Below are 15,908 nucleotides of genomic sequence, written 5' to 3'. Positions count from 1 at the left end.
CCCTTAAGTTATAGGAACATCCAACAGCAACACTCTGACTGCCTGAGGCAAAGGAACAGGTATAAACTTTTCACTGAAGATGAGACGATAGATACAAAGCATGTTGGATAAAGGCCAATCAGAGACGTTTGGGAATTTCCGAGAGGAAAACGAACACAAATAAGATTGTACAATTTACCAAGGAAATTAAATAATATCTGTGGAGAGCATAAAAAAGTATGGTAAAAAAACCATGTCATCAAATATCACAGATTGCACTGTAAATTGTCTTTCATGGACAAGTCTGTTTTTAAACCTGTAAATTCTGCAAGGGCAGGTCCCTCTAGTAATAAGATAAACATGCAAGTGAATGGTGATAATATAAACATTATTCAATACCATTTAATAAACATGGCCTTTAGTTTACATATACAGAATGATGTAGAAATAGCCAGCAAACAATAATAATAATTAAAAGTGATACCTTGTGGTATGTATTTCATGTCCAGTTTAATCTACTACATGGGAATTTAATAATACAACACAGAGCTGTATATTTGCTTATCTTATCTAATCTCTAAGATAACACATATCAGCAGTTTCACTGTAAAGGTAGTTGTTCCAAAAACATTTTTTTTTTTAAATTGTCCTACGTGGCCAACTAACAAAATGAACAATACCCGGTGTTGACATTTACATACAGATTTATTTGATTTGAATTATTTTCGATTGTGCATATTCAGTTTAAACGCAGGTGTGTACACAGGTGTACATTCAGATACATTTCCCTATATGCAGAAAGATTCAGTTTACTGGCTTCAAAATCAAGTCTTGTAAATTCCCCTGTTAATGAACAGAAGAAAAAGAAAAAAAAACAATATTAACGCACATCCTTTTACTTCCAGCAAAGCTGGGAAAGAAAGCCCAGCAATTATTTCTCATTTCTCTTTACAATGCTCCATAAAACTGATTTCTCACATCAGTTTTTTTGGGGGGGGTTTTCAGTTACATATTTTGCCAAAACAAAAATTAAGAAGCTGCCTAACATTAAGGTTCATATTTTCTAATCGGCCCTTTTGCCATAAGAAATCTGCTAGCGCTAGAAGACACCTTACAGCACAATTCATTTAAACGGGCCATAAGCCGTCTTCAAGCACTGGTGAATACGGGCCCTAGTGTTGATCTTGTGCTGGTCAAATCTGTAACTAAACAACTCAAGTTTGCAAACACATAAGATGAAAGACTTAATGGTGTTGATGCATCAAAGCTTTTATGCAGCAATAAACTGGGTGTGCATTGGTATTGTTCTTTTTTTGCTTGAGTTTGTTAGCATGAGGTCTCTTCTCATTTCGACATACTGTACACTGCCACAAAACCAAGTCATGCATTGTAGTGCATAGAAATCTTGTCCTGTATGCAAGCCTAACAGCGTGGATATCACCCAGTGGGTTGTCAGGGGTGCTCTATTCCAGTCGGTTGCTCCCCCAAGTCAGGTTTTCAGGATATCCCAGCCTCAGCATAGGTGGCTCAATAAGAGGCTCAGTCGAAGACAGAGGCCTCGAAGATTGAGCCACCTCTGCTGAAGCAGGGACTGATTGAGCCACCTGTGCTGAAGCTGGGATATCCCAAAAACCTGACCTATTTGGGGGCTAGTGCACTGGAGCTGAGCACCCCTGGGTTAAGTAGCAGTGCTACCAAGCAGGATCAGTAATGTAATGAAAGCACTTACACGTATCTTCTTGTATCACCTTTTGTTTCATAATTAAAAATACACTTTATAGCTTTTGAAATCCTTAATACTGTATATCTTAATATTAGCCCTCTTTGTTAAGGAAGGTTCGGTGCATCCCATGCAGTAGACCTTCCGTCTTTCAGGTCATGTGATCACCAGTGTAGTGATCACATGACCACCATCTGCCTCTGAAATCAGGATTGGAAAAAGGGGCCCTCCTACTCCTCTGTCATTCTGATCGCAATCACAGTTCCCCGAGAGCTGAGATTGTGATTTGAGATGGGAGAAGCTGTCAAAATCCGTTTCTCCGAATTTCCCGAGCTTTCCATTCAAAATCCGTTCCGCGGTGTAAAAATCCGACGGATTGTTCCAGTTTCAATCCATGCGGATTACTCCAAAAACTGCCATTGGGTACAATCCGTACGGATTTTTTAAGAATCCAATTTGCGGACTCCGCACTCCATTGGCGAACGTTTTTAAATCTGTGCACGGATTGCGGTATCCGTGGATTGGTTTCTTAAAAATCCGACCACGGATTATTAATCTGCCATGTGGATTGTCATTGATATATAAAAAAAAAACAAATCCGGAAAAGACGAAGTGCCCTTTTTTTAGACTGATACGCGGAAATCCGCAGACCAAAGGCACCGGCCGATCCGAGACAGATCCATATCCGACTCGAAAAAGACCCATCACTAGTTGTGATTTCCCCTAGAAAAAGCAAACTGCCGACGAGGCGCTGAGGCACTCAAAGGGTTAAAGCAAATATGTAAGCCAAATATAATAACGTTTTGAGAGACAACGCAATTAAGGCTGTTTTTATTAAGCTCTCAATCTTTGGTAAAAAAGCTGAGATTAGGGCTATATCAGCATTCTCAAACATTGTTACGACATGGCAATGCAGACACCATAATAGGTATCCACATATATTTATCTTATAATTGCATATATCACAATAAAATAAGACATGCATTAGCCTGTCTGTAAATTGTAATGCTTCTAGTACAACATTTCCGTATCCAAGACAATTAGTTGTCCCCACCTGTTGGACCGACTAACAAACACACCAGAAAAGAAATTCAAACGATGCACTTTAAATTAAATGGAATACATATGTATAATTTTGAGAGAATCCACTTAAATGAATAATCCCTTTTGCTCACAGAAGGACCTGCAGGGTATTCTAGGACAATACTCAGCAGGGCTCTCTGTAGCCAATACAAATTGCCCTAGCGGCACCAACATATTTTTTCTTCAATATATCAACTAGCCGGTTTCCTTGTTTTCCTGATTCCTCCCCCAACAACACTGAAAAAAAGAGGAGTAAACGCAACCAGTTTTAAAAACTACTCCTGCAATTTCAAAGCACAAAGTATACAGTATATGTATTTCAAAACTCTTGCGCATGAATGAGTGGGGTAGAGGGCCCTAAACCAGGGGTGTGCAAGCTGGAGGGCACGCCGGCACTTACAGAGGTCTTGCACTGTTCCCCACAACATTTAAATTCAATGTCGGGGGAGGCACGAGGCCTCTGTAAATCCATTTTACCTGCTCCCAGGCGACGCGTTGCCATGACAATGCTGCGTCAAATGACGTTGTGACATCATATGACGCCGCCGATGCAAGATAGCCGGTAAGGGGGGAGGCGGCACGAGCAGGGGGGAGACCAGACAGGGGGGCACGAACAGAAAAGTTTGCACACCCTTGCCCTAAACTAAGCTGTAATTGATACAAACTCACATTGTCTTGACAGTTTTGTCAACCTGTCATTATAAGACTTTGGTGCAGTCTTGATTTCTTATATCCAATCTCAATGCAATCTAGTCATCATAAACCATAATTTCCTTAGATAGTGGTGATATACAGACAACATGGTACTATTATATGGATTTATACATATATATATCGTTCTGTGGCTAACAAAATCTTTTATTTGTGCGAGCTTTCGAGATACACTGGTCTCTTCCTCCGGCGATGTTACATTGAATAAAGCACAAAAGGGTTTTCACTTTTAAACAGTGAGATGGTATATCCAGGATGTGCTTTATTCAATGTAACACTGCCGGAAGAAGCTCGGCTAACACGGTACTATATATACATATATATACATATACACACACATATTCATAATATGTATAACCCTGGCTGTGCTCAAAGCTGTGACCATGCAGCAAGCTTAAGCCTATAGGGAACCATGTTGAAAATGGTTATTGAGGCAAAAAGTGACACTGTGTGCTCATTTGCATGTCATTTCCCAGAATCCCTTGCTGCAGTGGAAGTGCTGTATGCTGGGTGATAATGGGGAAAGGCGGGGTTGCATTGCAGACCTGCCTAAGACATGCAGATGAGCATACAGTTATATTTGCATATATATATATATATATATATATATATATATATATATATATATATATATATATATATGTATATATGTATATATATATATATATATATATATATACATACAAAAAAGGGAGATAAAGTACACCGTATATAGAAAACAATTTGCTCACAATTGGCAAGTGTATATATATATATATATATATATATATATATACACTATATCTATACTTGTGTGTGTCTAATTATGAACCTGACATCTCTTCATAAGATACAGTATCACAGACTCGACAGAAACCAGTGTTGCTGTTTTCTAGATTTTACAATCTACCAGATTCCCAAGCACCACGGTGTGTGCTAATCTTAGGATTCTGAGGGTGCACATTAACATCAACTACACTAACTGTGACGCTTGACATTTGATACTTCAATGCATCAGAAACAAACAGCTTACAAACTACAAACCATCTAGTCATTGTGGACTAAATAGCCTCACCTGGTTGTTAGCTATCCAATGCAGATCTGAAAACTGGCTGAAAATAACTAAGGGAAAGCGAGTCTTCATTGTTCAAATGCTTTTTTGTTTTGATCTATCTCATGCTGTTTAAAAGTATCATATGTGAAGATGAAATATGTTACTATCTCTTGGAGAAGCCTGCTTCACTGGTTTAACAACTCAAACAGCCACCATCACCTCAAAGCTCATTTAAAAGGTATAGGGGAGTGGCACACAGTAAAGACATAAAAAAAAAAACATGGGACAGACACAAATAAAATTAAAGAAGCAATCAAAGTGCTCATTTTTTCCTCCATCTTTTTCCACATAGGTTTGAAGCAGGGCATTTCCGAAGCAGAAACCCATTAATTTCAGCTCCGGGGACCCCCTGCTTCCTATTGGCCCAATACCTACCTCTGAAAAGGGTGCCATTATCTTGGCAAGGTTTATAGATTCCGGGAGGCACACTTGATGACGTCACAGCTTCCTATTGGCCCACAGGACCTTAGAGCTTTGAAAAATCCGCTATTACTGTACATGGACCAAGCTAGCCAGCCGGATCGATTACCGGCTCCCCCTACGGAGGTATCTCCAAAAGCTGGGGGTCCCCAGAGCTGAAATTAATGGGGTTCAGCCCCGGAGACCCCCTGCTTCAATCCTATATAAAAATAAATAAACAAAAACCGGGGAAAAAACGTCCACTTGGATTTCTGCTTTAAAGTAGGAGAAATGTTGAAAATAAAATGGGACGTATCTTGTTATTGTAGTTGCAGAACAAAATGATATATTGACAGTAAAGTGGGGTTAGACATGGGGAAATAATAATTGTAGACATTCAATTTTGTGCCCCGTGCCCCCTATACTTAAAAACTATGGAGATGGACGTAAGTTAATTTTGTAGACGGTCAACAAAACTGAGTTTTGTAATCAGTGATTAGGTGACCAAACTGAATATAACTCACAGACATGCCACAGATCTACTGTACATGGGGACATTGTGTGAGGTTCTACTGAACTTCTACTCAGCGGGTACTGCACACAGATTTTCTTGAGTGCGTGTATTATCAATCCTTCATTGCACACCTAAAAGGGATTGTTGTCACGAATACAGTGTCAAGCCCGACACAAACGTTTATTGTTATATAAACAATACAGAATCACTATTACCTTATCATCACTTTAAACCAATCAAGCTTGCACGTACAGTATAAATACTTTAATGTAACGTTGAGTTAGTCTCACCTGCAGTTCCAGAGAGCTCCACACTTAAGGTTTGTTCAATAGTCTTGCTCTCAAATGGGGAACCCTTGGGATCACTGGAAGACAGCGCATATTTATAAAAACAAGCTGAAATGGAGCTATTGTAGAAAAAATGAGAAGATAACCAACCCTTGCAAAAATTGTTTGTCAGTGATTAATACTTACTTTGGTGACTCAGGCGTCAAAGGAAGTGACAGACTTGTTGACTTGGCTGTAAATAATAAAAAAAGAAATACTTCTAAACAACAATTCTGACTATAAGATAATGTTCTGCTCTTAGTTGTACTATACCTCCAAACTTACTTTTTCAAAAATAAAACAATTATATAAGAGTGTAATAGCTATGCCCTCATAATCAGGTTAGCAGTTCTTAATGACTAGTCACAGACCAGTTGTTCTTGTTCATGGCAGGTGAGAACTTCCTCAGCTATGCAGAAAGCTTCAACTCTTCCCTTTTAGTGCCTGAGGTGGCAGAAATACTGAGTACTGGAGCTTATAACGTTTACACTTATTTATATTGTATCTTGACATGTCATTTTGTTGATACACCTTGCAATACATATTTTATCATGATGAGTATTCATATTATTATTACTATTATTAAACATTCGGCTTTGATTTATGAGAGCACATGCGAATAAAGGGGGCTACAGAACTAAACACATCATCTAAAAGGCTATTAAATAAATGCAAGTTAATAATAAACATAGTGAAACAATATTAAGGACCATTAAAAATATAATGCAAGCCTATACTGCTCAGTGCAAATTTCTTGTTCAGCATTTTCAACCATATTAAATATGTTTTGATTATTATATCTATACGTTTGTAAATGCACCTGGTTTATAAAGACTCCAATCTAAAAATAGTAGTAAAAATATGGTCAAGGACAGACCTATTCTGAATTACATTAGATCATTAAACGTATGTAAAACATTACATTAGCAGCACTGCAGTATCAGCATAAGGCAAGACAATAGGATCTTTCCATATGTCAAAACCATGCTACAATTTACACTAGTTCCCTGCAATGAAAACTCTTAACTATTAATCAAGTTAATTACCATCATGAAGATTTCCTGTTACACGTTCTCTTACTCAAGTCAACCATATTGTTATATCAATGATTAAGCTAAAGCAATACTACGCTTTGTTCCAGGGATGATTACTAGAGACAGAAGCAAAACATTTGTTTATATATCAGTTTACATATTCAAGTATTCCCTTATATGACTGCTTTTGTTATCTTAGCACTGGAATGAGGAATATATTATTGATGCAAATCTCCTATGTCTTATATTCTGTGCCTTTTGTAAAGATTCCAGACATTTTGGCACATTTGCCTGAGGATAAAGATTCATAAGATGCTTTATACATCACTATTTAATGATATTTCTTTTTAGTAATACTAGTTTTGACTGTGAAAGCTAGTTTATGCCTATCAGCCCTGTTGATTAGAATTCAAGATGCAACATTTGATGTTTTTTTTATTATTATCAAATAGAGGAACAGTTGATACAATGTAGTTTTATTCTTTAAAACAGATAATATATTCACTGCATTATCTAAGGATTTTTTTTTTTTTACAACAGTCTTCTATATGTACTGTACTTTAGTTCGAGACTAAAATTACTATGCTCCAATATCCATCCTGTATTTATTTACAAATTAACTTGTTTTTATTACGTCAGAAATTATATGTAAGTGTACAATCACTTTATTTCAGTTCCAATATACTTTGCAAGTAGTACTGTACTAGGCTTATTCCAATATGAATTCAGGCCATTTAAAAAGGAGAATTGATTTGGATTAGTACACAAAAAAGTTAAAAGGGAAATTTACCATGTGGAAAACTACCCATTGAGATCTATCTGCCAACATAAACTCTAGGATACTTTCTCTGTTATTAAATCTATAGGGCCGTTAGTTTTTTTTAGAATGAATGTCTGGATAGTAATGATATACCTACAGACGTAGCAGGCACCAGGAAAGATGGGTGACCGTGACCGCAGCAGCCCCAGAGCCAGAGGATTATTGCAGTGGGAGAGTCTAATCCGGAAGCATGGACCCACTGCAGCGATGGCGTGGCAGCCGGAGCCAAAACTTTTTGCTTCATCCACCACGGCTCCGGAGACAGTGAGTCCTGCTACATCTGTAAATACCATTATCCCCTCACCTGACTGATCTTGAGAGAAGAGGAAATGCCTGTACGAGTTTGTTATTGTTAAGGCTGATCATTACAAGTGACATGTTCTAGCTCCAGGTTTACAGCTTTGGGTTAGCTTTCTTCCACCCTCAAAACAAACCAACCTAAAACATAACAAATATTATTGAGTATACAGAACTTACTCCTTTAGATAGTGGTTGGTCAGGGGTTCATCTGAGAAAAAAATCTCAGCAGTTAAAATAGCTTTCACATGACTGTTTCCAAAACAAAACGAAATAGCTGTGTAGGTGCATGAGGTATGTGATCAGGATGAAAAAAGGGAAAGTAAGGCCAATTTGTATAAATAAAGACTGTTTTGGATAAAGTGAAACAGCCCTTATGAGTCCCCAACCTACCTTGAAAATGCGGCTGAGGATGCAAATAGGGCTTCTTTTTGGTGATGCATTTGTCAAGTCTGTTGTTATTCCTGTTCTCTGTTGATTTGGTCTGAGGAGGGTCGTCATTTGCAGTCAGGTACTTAAGCAGCTCTGAGCAGGGACGCCTTTGTGGCTTTTGCTGTTGACAAATGTTCTTCGGTTTATTGCTCCATGAATTCTCGGTCTTAAAAGCAGAGAGTAAAGAAATAAGAAAAATAAAATTAGTGAGCTGAGTCTTCACAAAATTAATAAAGACAAGAGATTGGAGGGCTTTTTTTTTTTTATCTTCCCACTAACGTGCTCACAATAAGTGCACTAGGATCTATGATCTGTGAATAATTGTTTGCAGAACAAGGCAAGGAAATTACATTTCAAATTTCCAAATGTCACTTACGTCAAGTTTTATTTTATTTCTCCAACACATTTAATCTCACAAACACGTAAGGTGTGGTGTTTTTAAGGTTTCATACAGTAATAATAAAGTATGGAAATATAATCATTTCAGCCTTGTTTGTTAGCTGATACTACAAAGCAACATTTTGCAACTCTCTTAAGTACCCCTAAACGCTTAGTTCTCAGTTAACGTGAATGATAAGAAAAACATTATTTGACACTGGTAAGAGTCAGAAGGATGCCAGTCGTCATTGCCATCAGCTTCAAGAACAGATCTTTTTTGAGACTTCACTGAAATCTTTTTTCAGTTAGACAGCTGGCAAGTTGACATCTCTGACTCCTGGTATTACTCAAGTACTATAAAAACCCACGCAACAACAGGTTTTTACTGCCCCACCTGTATTATGAGTGTAAATAAACCTGGAAAAGAGGGACTGTGCCACTGTTATTATATTATTCCCCCAAAGGCCACATTATTTACTGTATACAACAGCTTAAGTAATTGCTGGGTCCTTCTGTTGTTTCTGAAGCAGTTGCTGAATACAAAGAAGGGTTATGCACATACTGTATATTTCATTGTTTCAGCCACACAACTCAAATCCCACCTATGTTTATTTATTGTTTTATGCCTTATCACACAAAGTATGTTTGTACCTTAATAACCGCAGAGCTGGTTCTGATCCTGTGATTAGGGTTTGCATGGTTTTGCGTACTGAGACCAATGCATTCATTATAAATCAGCTGAGTGTTGGCTGGAGCCAGTAGGAGCTTCTTAAGCTATACACATATGGAAGGAGGGAAAAAAAGGCAGAGTTACAGCACCAAGGATTACAATTACGTACTTAAAATTAGATACATGGATTCACAGGGCTATACTTTTAAGTGCTAAAACTTATTGTAAGCAACACCTTATCAACAGATTTAAAATAGCTTGTTATACTGCTGTGGCAATTATAGGGTTTGCTTTTCCTGCAAAATGCAAATCTGTGGTGTGATTGACTTTCTGGATTATAAATTTGACTGCTACATACAATGAATACTGGATGGCATCTAAATCATTACAGTAAAGAGGGGAGGTTCCCAGCACTCAATAAGCAAGGTATAGAAAAACATCAAAAAGACGTATTTGAATCAGAGATTCTTTACTGAGCATCCATTTTTTGGTGAGGACTATCTGAGCTGAGAAATCTTGGAAACACATACATTTGATCCACTACGTGATTATTTCTGACGTCATCAGCATTGGGAGCTTTTTTTCAGGAGACAAGGGAACTACCTTCCCATTAATGCATTAGCATTAGACTGGTGAGAACGGGCCTGGAGACGGGGTTCATCCCCCCTTATTTAATTCCACTGAGATTTTTATTGCTCTGTTATTTTGTATTTCTTTTTCTTCACTCCTTGTTTTTTGCACTTGATTTTTTTTGTTTTTCGGTCTTTTTGTCTCCCTAATTTTGTTTCTCAGAATAATCTGCAGCAATCTCACATTGATCATCCATGCGTAGGATAAGTATATAAGGTTTTAGTACTGTGTATCATCTTTTCAGTGTTTCTTACCAGTTCAGTATTGTTTTATGTGAAGTGTATTTGCACTTTGTTTGTATACCATTTACCTTATCCGCAGTAAATAATCACTGATTCAATGATGTTGTGTTGATGTTTTTTTCTTTTGAATGCTGGGAACCTCCGCTCTTCTTAGTTACAATTATTTCTGAGGAAATGAGGGTCACTTCATTGTTCCCATTGCACATTTCCCGCAATTGTTGCTCTATACCATATCATTAGATGTGCTGTCTGCACAATATACTTTCTAAATGATTACAGCATTCATCAATTACTATAGCTACCCTAATTATGCCAAGGTTCACAACCTTGACCAATACTGCAGGTCTAGAAGTTTATATCGAGGGCCAACTAAAAATATACCGAACTCAGACACCAACTAAAGAAAATTATAAATTACAGAGATGTAATGTACAGAGATGAGCAGAGCAGAGAGATATGAGCACGTGGACAGCAGGAAGAGGAGAGCACTGGTGAGGCGGCAAAATGGAGGAGAATTAAATCTGTAATGAGGAGGCTCGAGAGCTGATGCCGGTGAAATTTTAACGCGACCCTGGTTGTAATGCGGTCTTGGGGTTGTGGACCCCAAGGACCGCGTTATAACGGGGTTCAGCTGTATATATATATATATATATATTGTACAGTATACGGCCCTTGGGAATGTTTCTCCGCTTTGAATCCTGTAACCCATTGACAATCAATATTAAATATTCCGAAAATAGGCGCCTAAACATACAGTACCTATTCAATCACTTTAGTAAACAATAGCCCCCCTCACTGCTTCTTTGACTTTTTATTTTATGGGCTAAGAACATTTCATACTGTATCACAACTTTGCTCTCTTTTGTTTTCTACCTAAATGTAAAGTCCAAACCTTATTTTGACTACATCATACCCATGCAGCGGGTAGCGAGAAGCACATCCAATTCCCGTTAAACAGTAGGAATGGTTCTTACTAGTGACGGCTCTTCTGCCTCCTGAATTGGAGGGGTGCCGTCAGGTATAGATGAAAGACTAGGATCATGTTCATTGGTTACATCTCCATCTGTCAGTGCATCAAATGAAGGCAATCCATCCTCATCCACAGGGAGACTGTCCAATGTCTCTGTAAGAACGGCTAGCAAATTCTCTTCATTTTCTTCATCTATCTTCTACAAGAAAAATAAGTGAAGGTGTCAGTGATATCATAAACACTTATCTTTTTCACACGTAGTAAACTTGTATCTAAATCATTTAGCCACATAGGTTTACTACTTTTAGAATGTTATTTTTATTCTATTTAGCATATATGGGCATAACATGAGTTGGACCAACTCTTACCCTCTGCACCGTTCCAAACTGTGGAAAATTGAGATATAGGGGGGTAATTCCTTAAACTGGGATAGTGCTGATTGAGGCGCTATTGCACAAAAACTCCCACTGGCTTAAATTGAAAATGGCCCTAAATCAGTTTCATGAATAACCCCTAAAGTTTGACTTATTGATCTTTTTCATTAAAATGGTTAGAGCACATTCTTGACTGTTACCAAATAGCAGCCTTGTGTAGTTGAGTCAGATTTTAGAGGTGTAGAAGGATTCAATAATATAGTGGTGTTCATTAAATTGACATTGTAATTCATTATCTTTGTAAACAAAAGGACAGACCAACACAATATTGTAATTGGCTCAATTGTTCTCAATACCAAGCATTCATTTGTAGGTCAGACAAAGTAATTGGATTGTGTGGAAATGTTTTAATGATCTTAATACAATAAAACGTTTGTGGGGTTTTTCTCCATTCTTTTTTGAAACACCAAAACCAATCGAGTTTTGGCAAAACCAAAACACAGACTTTTTTTTTTTAGAACCAAAACACAAAAATGTTTGTTTTTTTAACCAAAACACGAGTGAATGTGACCACTAATATATTGTATATATACACTTCTAAATATCCACCTTTGACAATGATTTCCTGACGGCGAGTGATAGCAAAATCACAGACTGCTGGAGCAGACTGAAGCCAAGGTTGGGAAATTGGCGAATCAGTGGCGGTTATTCATGAAGCTGTGTTAATGTCGACCAGGGCACTAGTGCACAGAAAGTCCCATTGAAAATGGTGGTTTCCATGTGAAAGTGCCTCGTTCTGCACTACTGCAGTTTAATTAATAAATCCCACTTTGAAAAGCCAAGAATTATACACCATCTCATCAAGGTGGTACACACATATCCTCCCTGTATAGTGCTGCTTTTGACATTCCTAAATATATTTATGAAGGTATGGTAAAAGTTATTTGTGAAACAAAATAATCAAGCGCATGCCATTGCAAATATACGGGTTATACTTTTCTTTTCTCTGGCGTAAAACATTAGATAAGATTAATTTTTCACAGAAGTCACTTATAAGGACAGGGAAAAGCTATGTCCTAGAATAAACCTTTTATTTTTTTTGCATGGGTGTGACCCAAAATGTACTTGCACAATGACAGACTTTGAGTTACAAAGAGGGTTGCCTTTGAAGTTGTCCTTGCCTAGACAGTAGTCATGTGCCTATCCGTTGGCTATTATACAAGTTATCTACTTAACAAATGTTACTTTACCGTTGTAGATTACCTTCATATCACATGCTGTCGTAATGCTTAGTTTTTATTAGATAAAGCATTCGAGAAACCATTTAGGAAGCAATGTTAAACTCCTAAATACTGTACTACCAGATATTGGTAATGTTGAAAAAATACATGTATTTAAGTATAACACTATTAATATGGATGAAGGACATAAGAAATGTATGTGGACATTTGATGTCCATTCTGCAAGTACTGGATTAGAGAACAAATAAGAAAGCAATTTATTAATCTCTGACCAGGGCACTGCAGTCATTTCCACCGTAAAACAGATGTCCTATATTATAATGCAGGGGTCTCAACTTGAGTCATCAAGACTCCCACTCCCCCCCCCCCCCCACACACACACACACAGCTCAGGTTTTCATGATCCCTGCTTCAGCACAGGTGGCTCAATTGAGCCTGATTAAGCCACCTGTGCTGGAGCTGGGATGTCCTTAAAACCTTACCTGTGAAGGGGTCTTGAGGACTGGAGTTGAGAACCTCTGTTATAATGGCATTCTGCCATTGCTACAGCTGTGGCACAATCTTACAGTGAGTGGCTGTTTGCTAAGTAAATGTGTGGCACTAAAAGTCTGAACTCCAAAACATCTGTCACGTATTTTACCTAACAGCCTGCTCTTTCTGGATGTGTCACAAGGAACCAGAGCAATGGTAGGAACTGTGCATTAATCATGTGTCATTTAAAACATCACTAAATCACCACAGTGACATTTCTTCCATTTATACTGAACTAAGACATTTTGCACAGAGCCAGAATCAACCAAATCTTTTTTTTTTATTATATAGAAATATCAAATCTAGTACTGTACTGTACCCAAAGTGTCAGACATTATGATGTATTTGATATTTCCACATACAATAAAACCGGCAGTATTTCATTTGGTCACTTAGAGGTCTGTGTATCTTACATTGGAGGTAGTGAATGTGGGATATTGGCCATCGGCTGTTTTACTGTACAAAGTAAACTGGCATTCAGCTTCACTGACATACTGTACACATGGACAGGGATCCAACACGCAGGGCCCGCTTCATTAGCTTTGTACAAGTTTCAGCAATCAAACACTTATGAGAAAACAATACATGTAACAGAGATGACTGATAAACAATTAATGTCATATTATATATTTGCCTGTGTCCCAATTTACACAGCGAAAACCTCAAACTCACTACAAATGAAGCACAATAGCCTAGAAACATGTCTGTTCAAACCTGACATGTCAACCCATTCGTTAGTAAAATGACGCTGTCAGGTAACCTTTACATTTTTTTCGCTATGCAATTACTCCTAATTATCCCCAAATTGCTACTTATATGGAAACATAAAAATTGAGGGCCAAATGTAAACCAGTTTCACAAAAGCAAAATCAATTAGAGGTGGGAAGGATCCAAAGTTAAAACCATTTATAAGTTAAGTTCCGTCAAACTACATAAAATAGATGTTCGTAATACATGTAATATGGAAACGGTAGGGAATTAAACCTTCTTCTTGCGAGTTATAGGAACATTTTGGAAGCTTCAACGAATTGTGTAACATAATTAATAATCAGCTGTGCTTTCTGGTCCCATTTCAATAGGTACATAAGGTCATATTTACTGCTGCGACACACTTTATTCGAGCAAATACCCGGTATGTACCTGGCAGATACCTGGAATGCGCCGCTCCTCACCTCTGACAAGCCCCGTTGCATTTGCCTTCCCAGCCTGGGTTCATGCCTGGCTGATGGGCGGCTGATCTGTTAAATGATAATGATTAGGATTTAATAGGCTGCAATGCTTCGCGTGTCTACCAGATGGCATAAATTCATGAATTGTAATGCAGTATATATATATATATACTGTGCAGTATTGCAGCCAGCGGGAATAAAATGCTTCAATCCCTGCCTGGAAAATAACTCAATGCACTCGGGCAGAAAACAGTCACAAACCTCAATACACCCGGGTATACCCGAATTCGTGGGACTAGCCGAGCTCGAATAAAGTGTGTCGCCAGTGTATGAAGCGGTCTTTACGGACCAATCAAATGTAACTAAATTGACAAACGAATGCTTTTTCTTTGCATCCGTGTTGCAAAGGGGAATGTTTGATGAATAGCTCCGTACATAACCATTCTTTACAAGAAGAAAACACACGCTGCATTTGTAAGAATAGCCACATTTAGGCCAAGCTTCTGGTTGCTCATAATCTGACTCAGCAGGAGACGAAGTCAAACTACAAGCAAATTGGTCGATTTCAAATTTGTGGGCACCTGAGACAATAAATAGTCTCACATTACAAGAGCACCGCATCTACAGTGTTTCATTCTATTTATCACCAACCCACGGTCCCCAATTCAGCATTCTAAATGTAAGACAAATTCTCCCGATTCCAACAATACGCGTGTAACTGTAGAGTGATGCATCCTTTCAAAGAGTCTACTGAAAGTATATCAGATAACAGTGTACATTGAGAAAAACAAATATACAACACAACTTCTCCACTAGACAAATATTCCTATTTTCTTTTAAATAATTAGTGTGTGATTATTATTGTAAAATACCACCTTATAATTGTAAAAAAAAAAAAATCTAAAAAAACCTTGTCTGAATCAACAAAACAGATGCAAAGTGGAGAACATCGTGTTACACAATGTGATGGATTCCTTGCTGCCTTCCGTCATCTTCTAGTCCATCGGTTACCATGACAACTATGGCCACGTTATCCAGGAGGTAATGAGCAATGCCCTGCTGCCTCTCTACACAATACACCATTAGATCAGCACTACAGTGTGGTGATCATTTAGCATATTTTGGAATGTGTTGTAAATGAGTTCTCATCTGAGGTGGAAAGGAGCTTAGCGGCAAAACCAAATGAGTTCTGAACTGGTTGTAAATTAGATTCCTTAGAATCAGGATGCTGGCAGCCAATAATTAATGTTGCTCCATTGACTGCTGGAGGACACAGAATACATTGACAGCGTGTG

General features: G+C 37.9%; 1 protein-coding gene across 1 annotated transcript in view; it reads right to left on the bottom strand.

Annotated features, from left to right (window-relative positions):
• The window catches only part of PPARGC1A (PPARG coactivator 1 alpha), a 57,747-nt gene that overhangs the window by 17,381 nt on the left and 24,458 nt on the right, over positions 1-15,908 (bottom strand). Inside the window, exons 3-7 of the mRNA XM_075568541.1 lie at positions 11,303-11,497; positions 9,438-9,560; positions 8,370-8,574; positions 5,973-6,018; positions 5,790-5,863 (exon numbers count right to left, since the gene is read on the bottom strand). Of these exons, the coding sequence (XP_075424656.1) occupies positions 5,790-5,863; positions 5,973-6,018; positions 8,370-8,574; positions 9,438-9,560; positions 11,303-11,497 (643 nt within the window). The remainder of the gene's footprint in view (positions 1-5,789; positions 5,864-5,972; positions 6,019-8,369; positions 8,575-9,437; positions 9,561-11,302; positions 11,498-15,908) is intronic.

The sequence above is a fragment of the Ascaphus truei genome, chromosome 1, assembly GCF_040206685.1.
Source record: "Ascaphus truei isolate aAscTru1 chromosome 1, aAscTru1.hap1, whole genome shotgun sequence".
NCBI lineage: Eukaryota > Metazoa > Chordata > Amphibia > Anura > Ascaphidae > Ascaphus > Ascaphus truei.
This window is presented reverse-complemented; position numbering and strand designations above follow the sequence as displayed.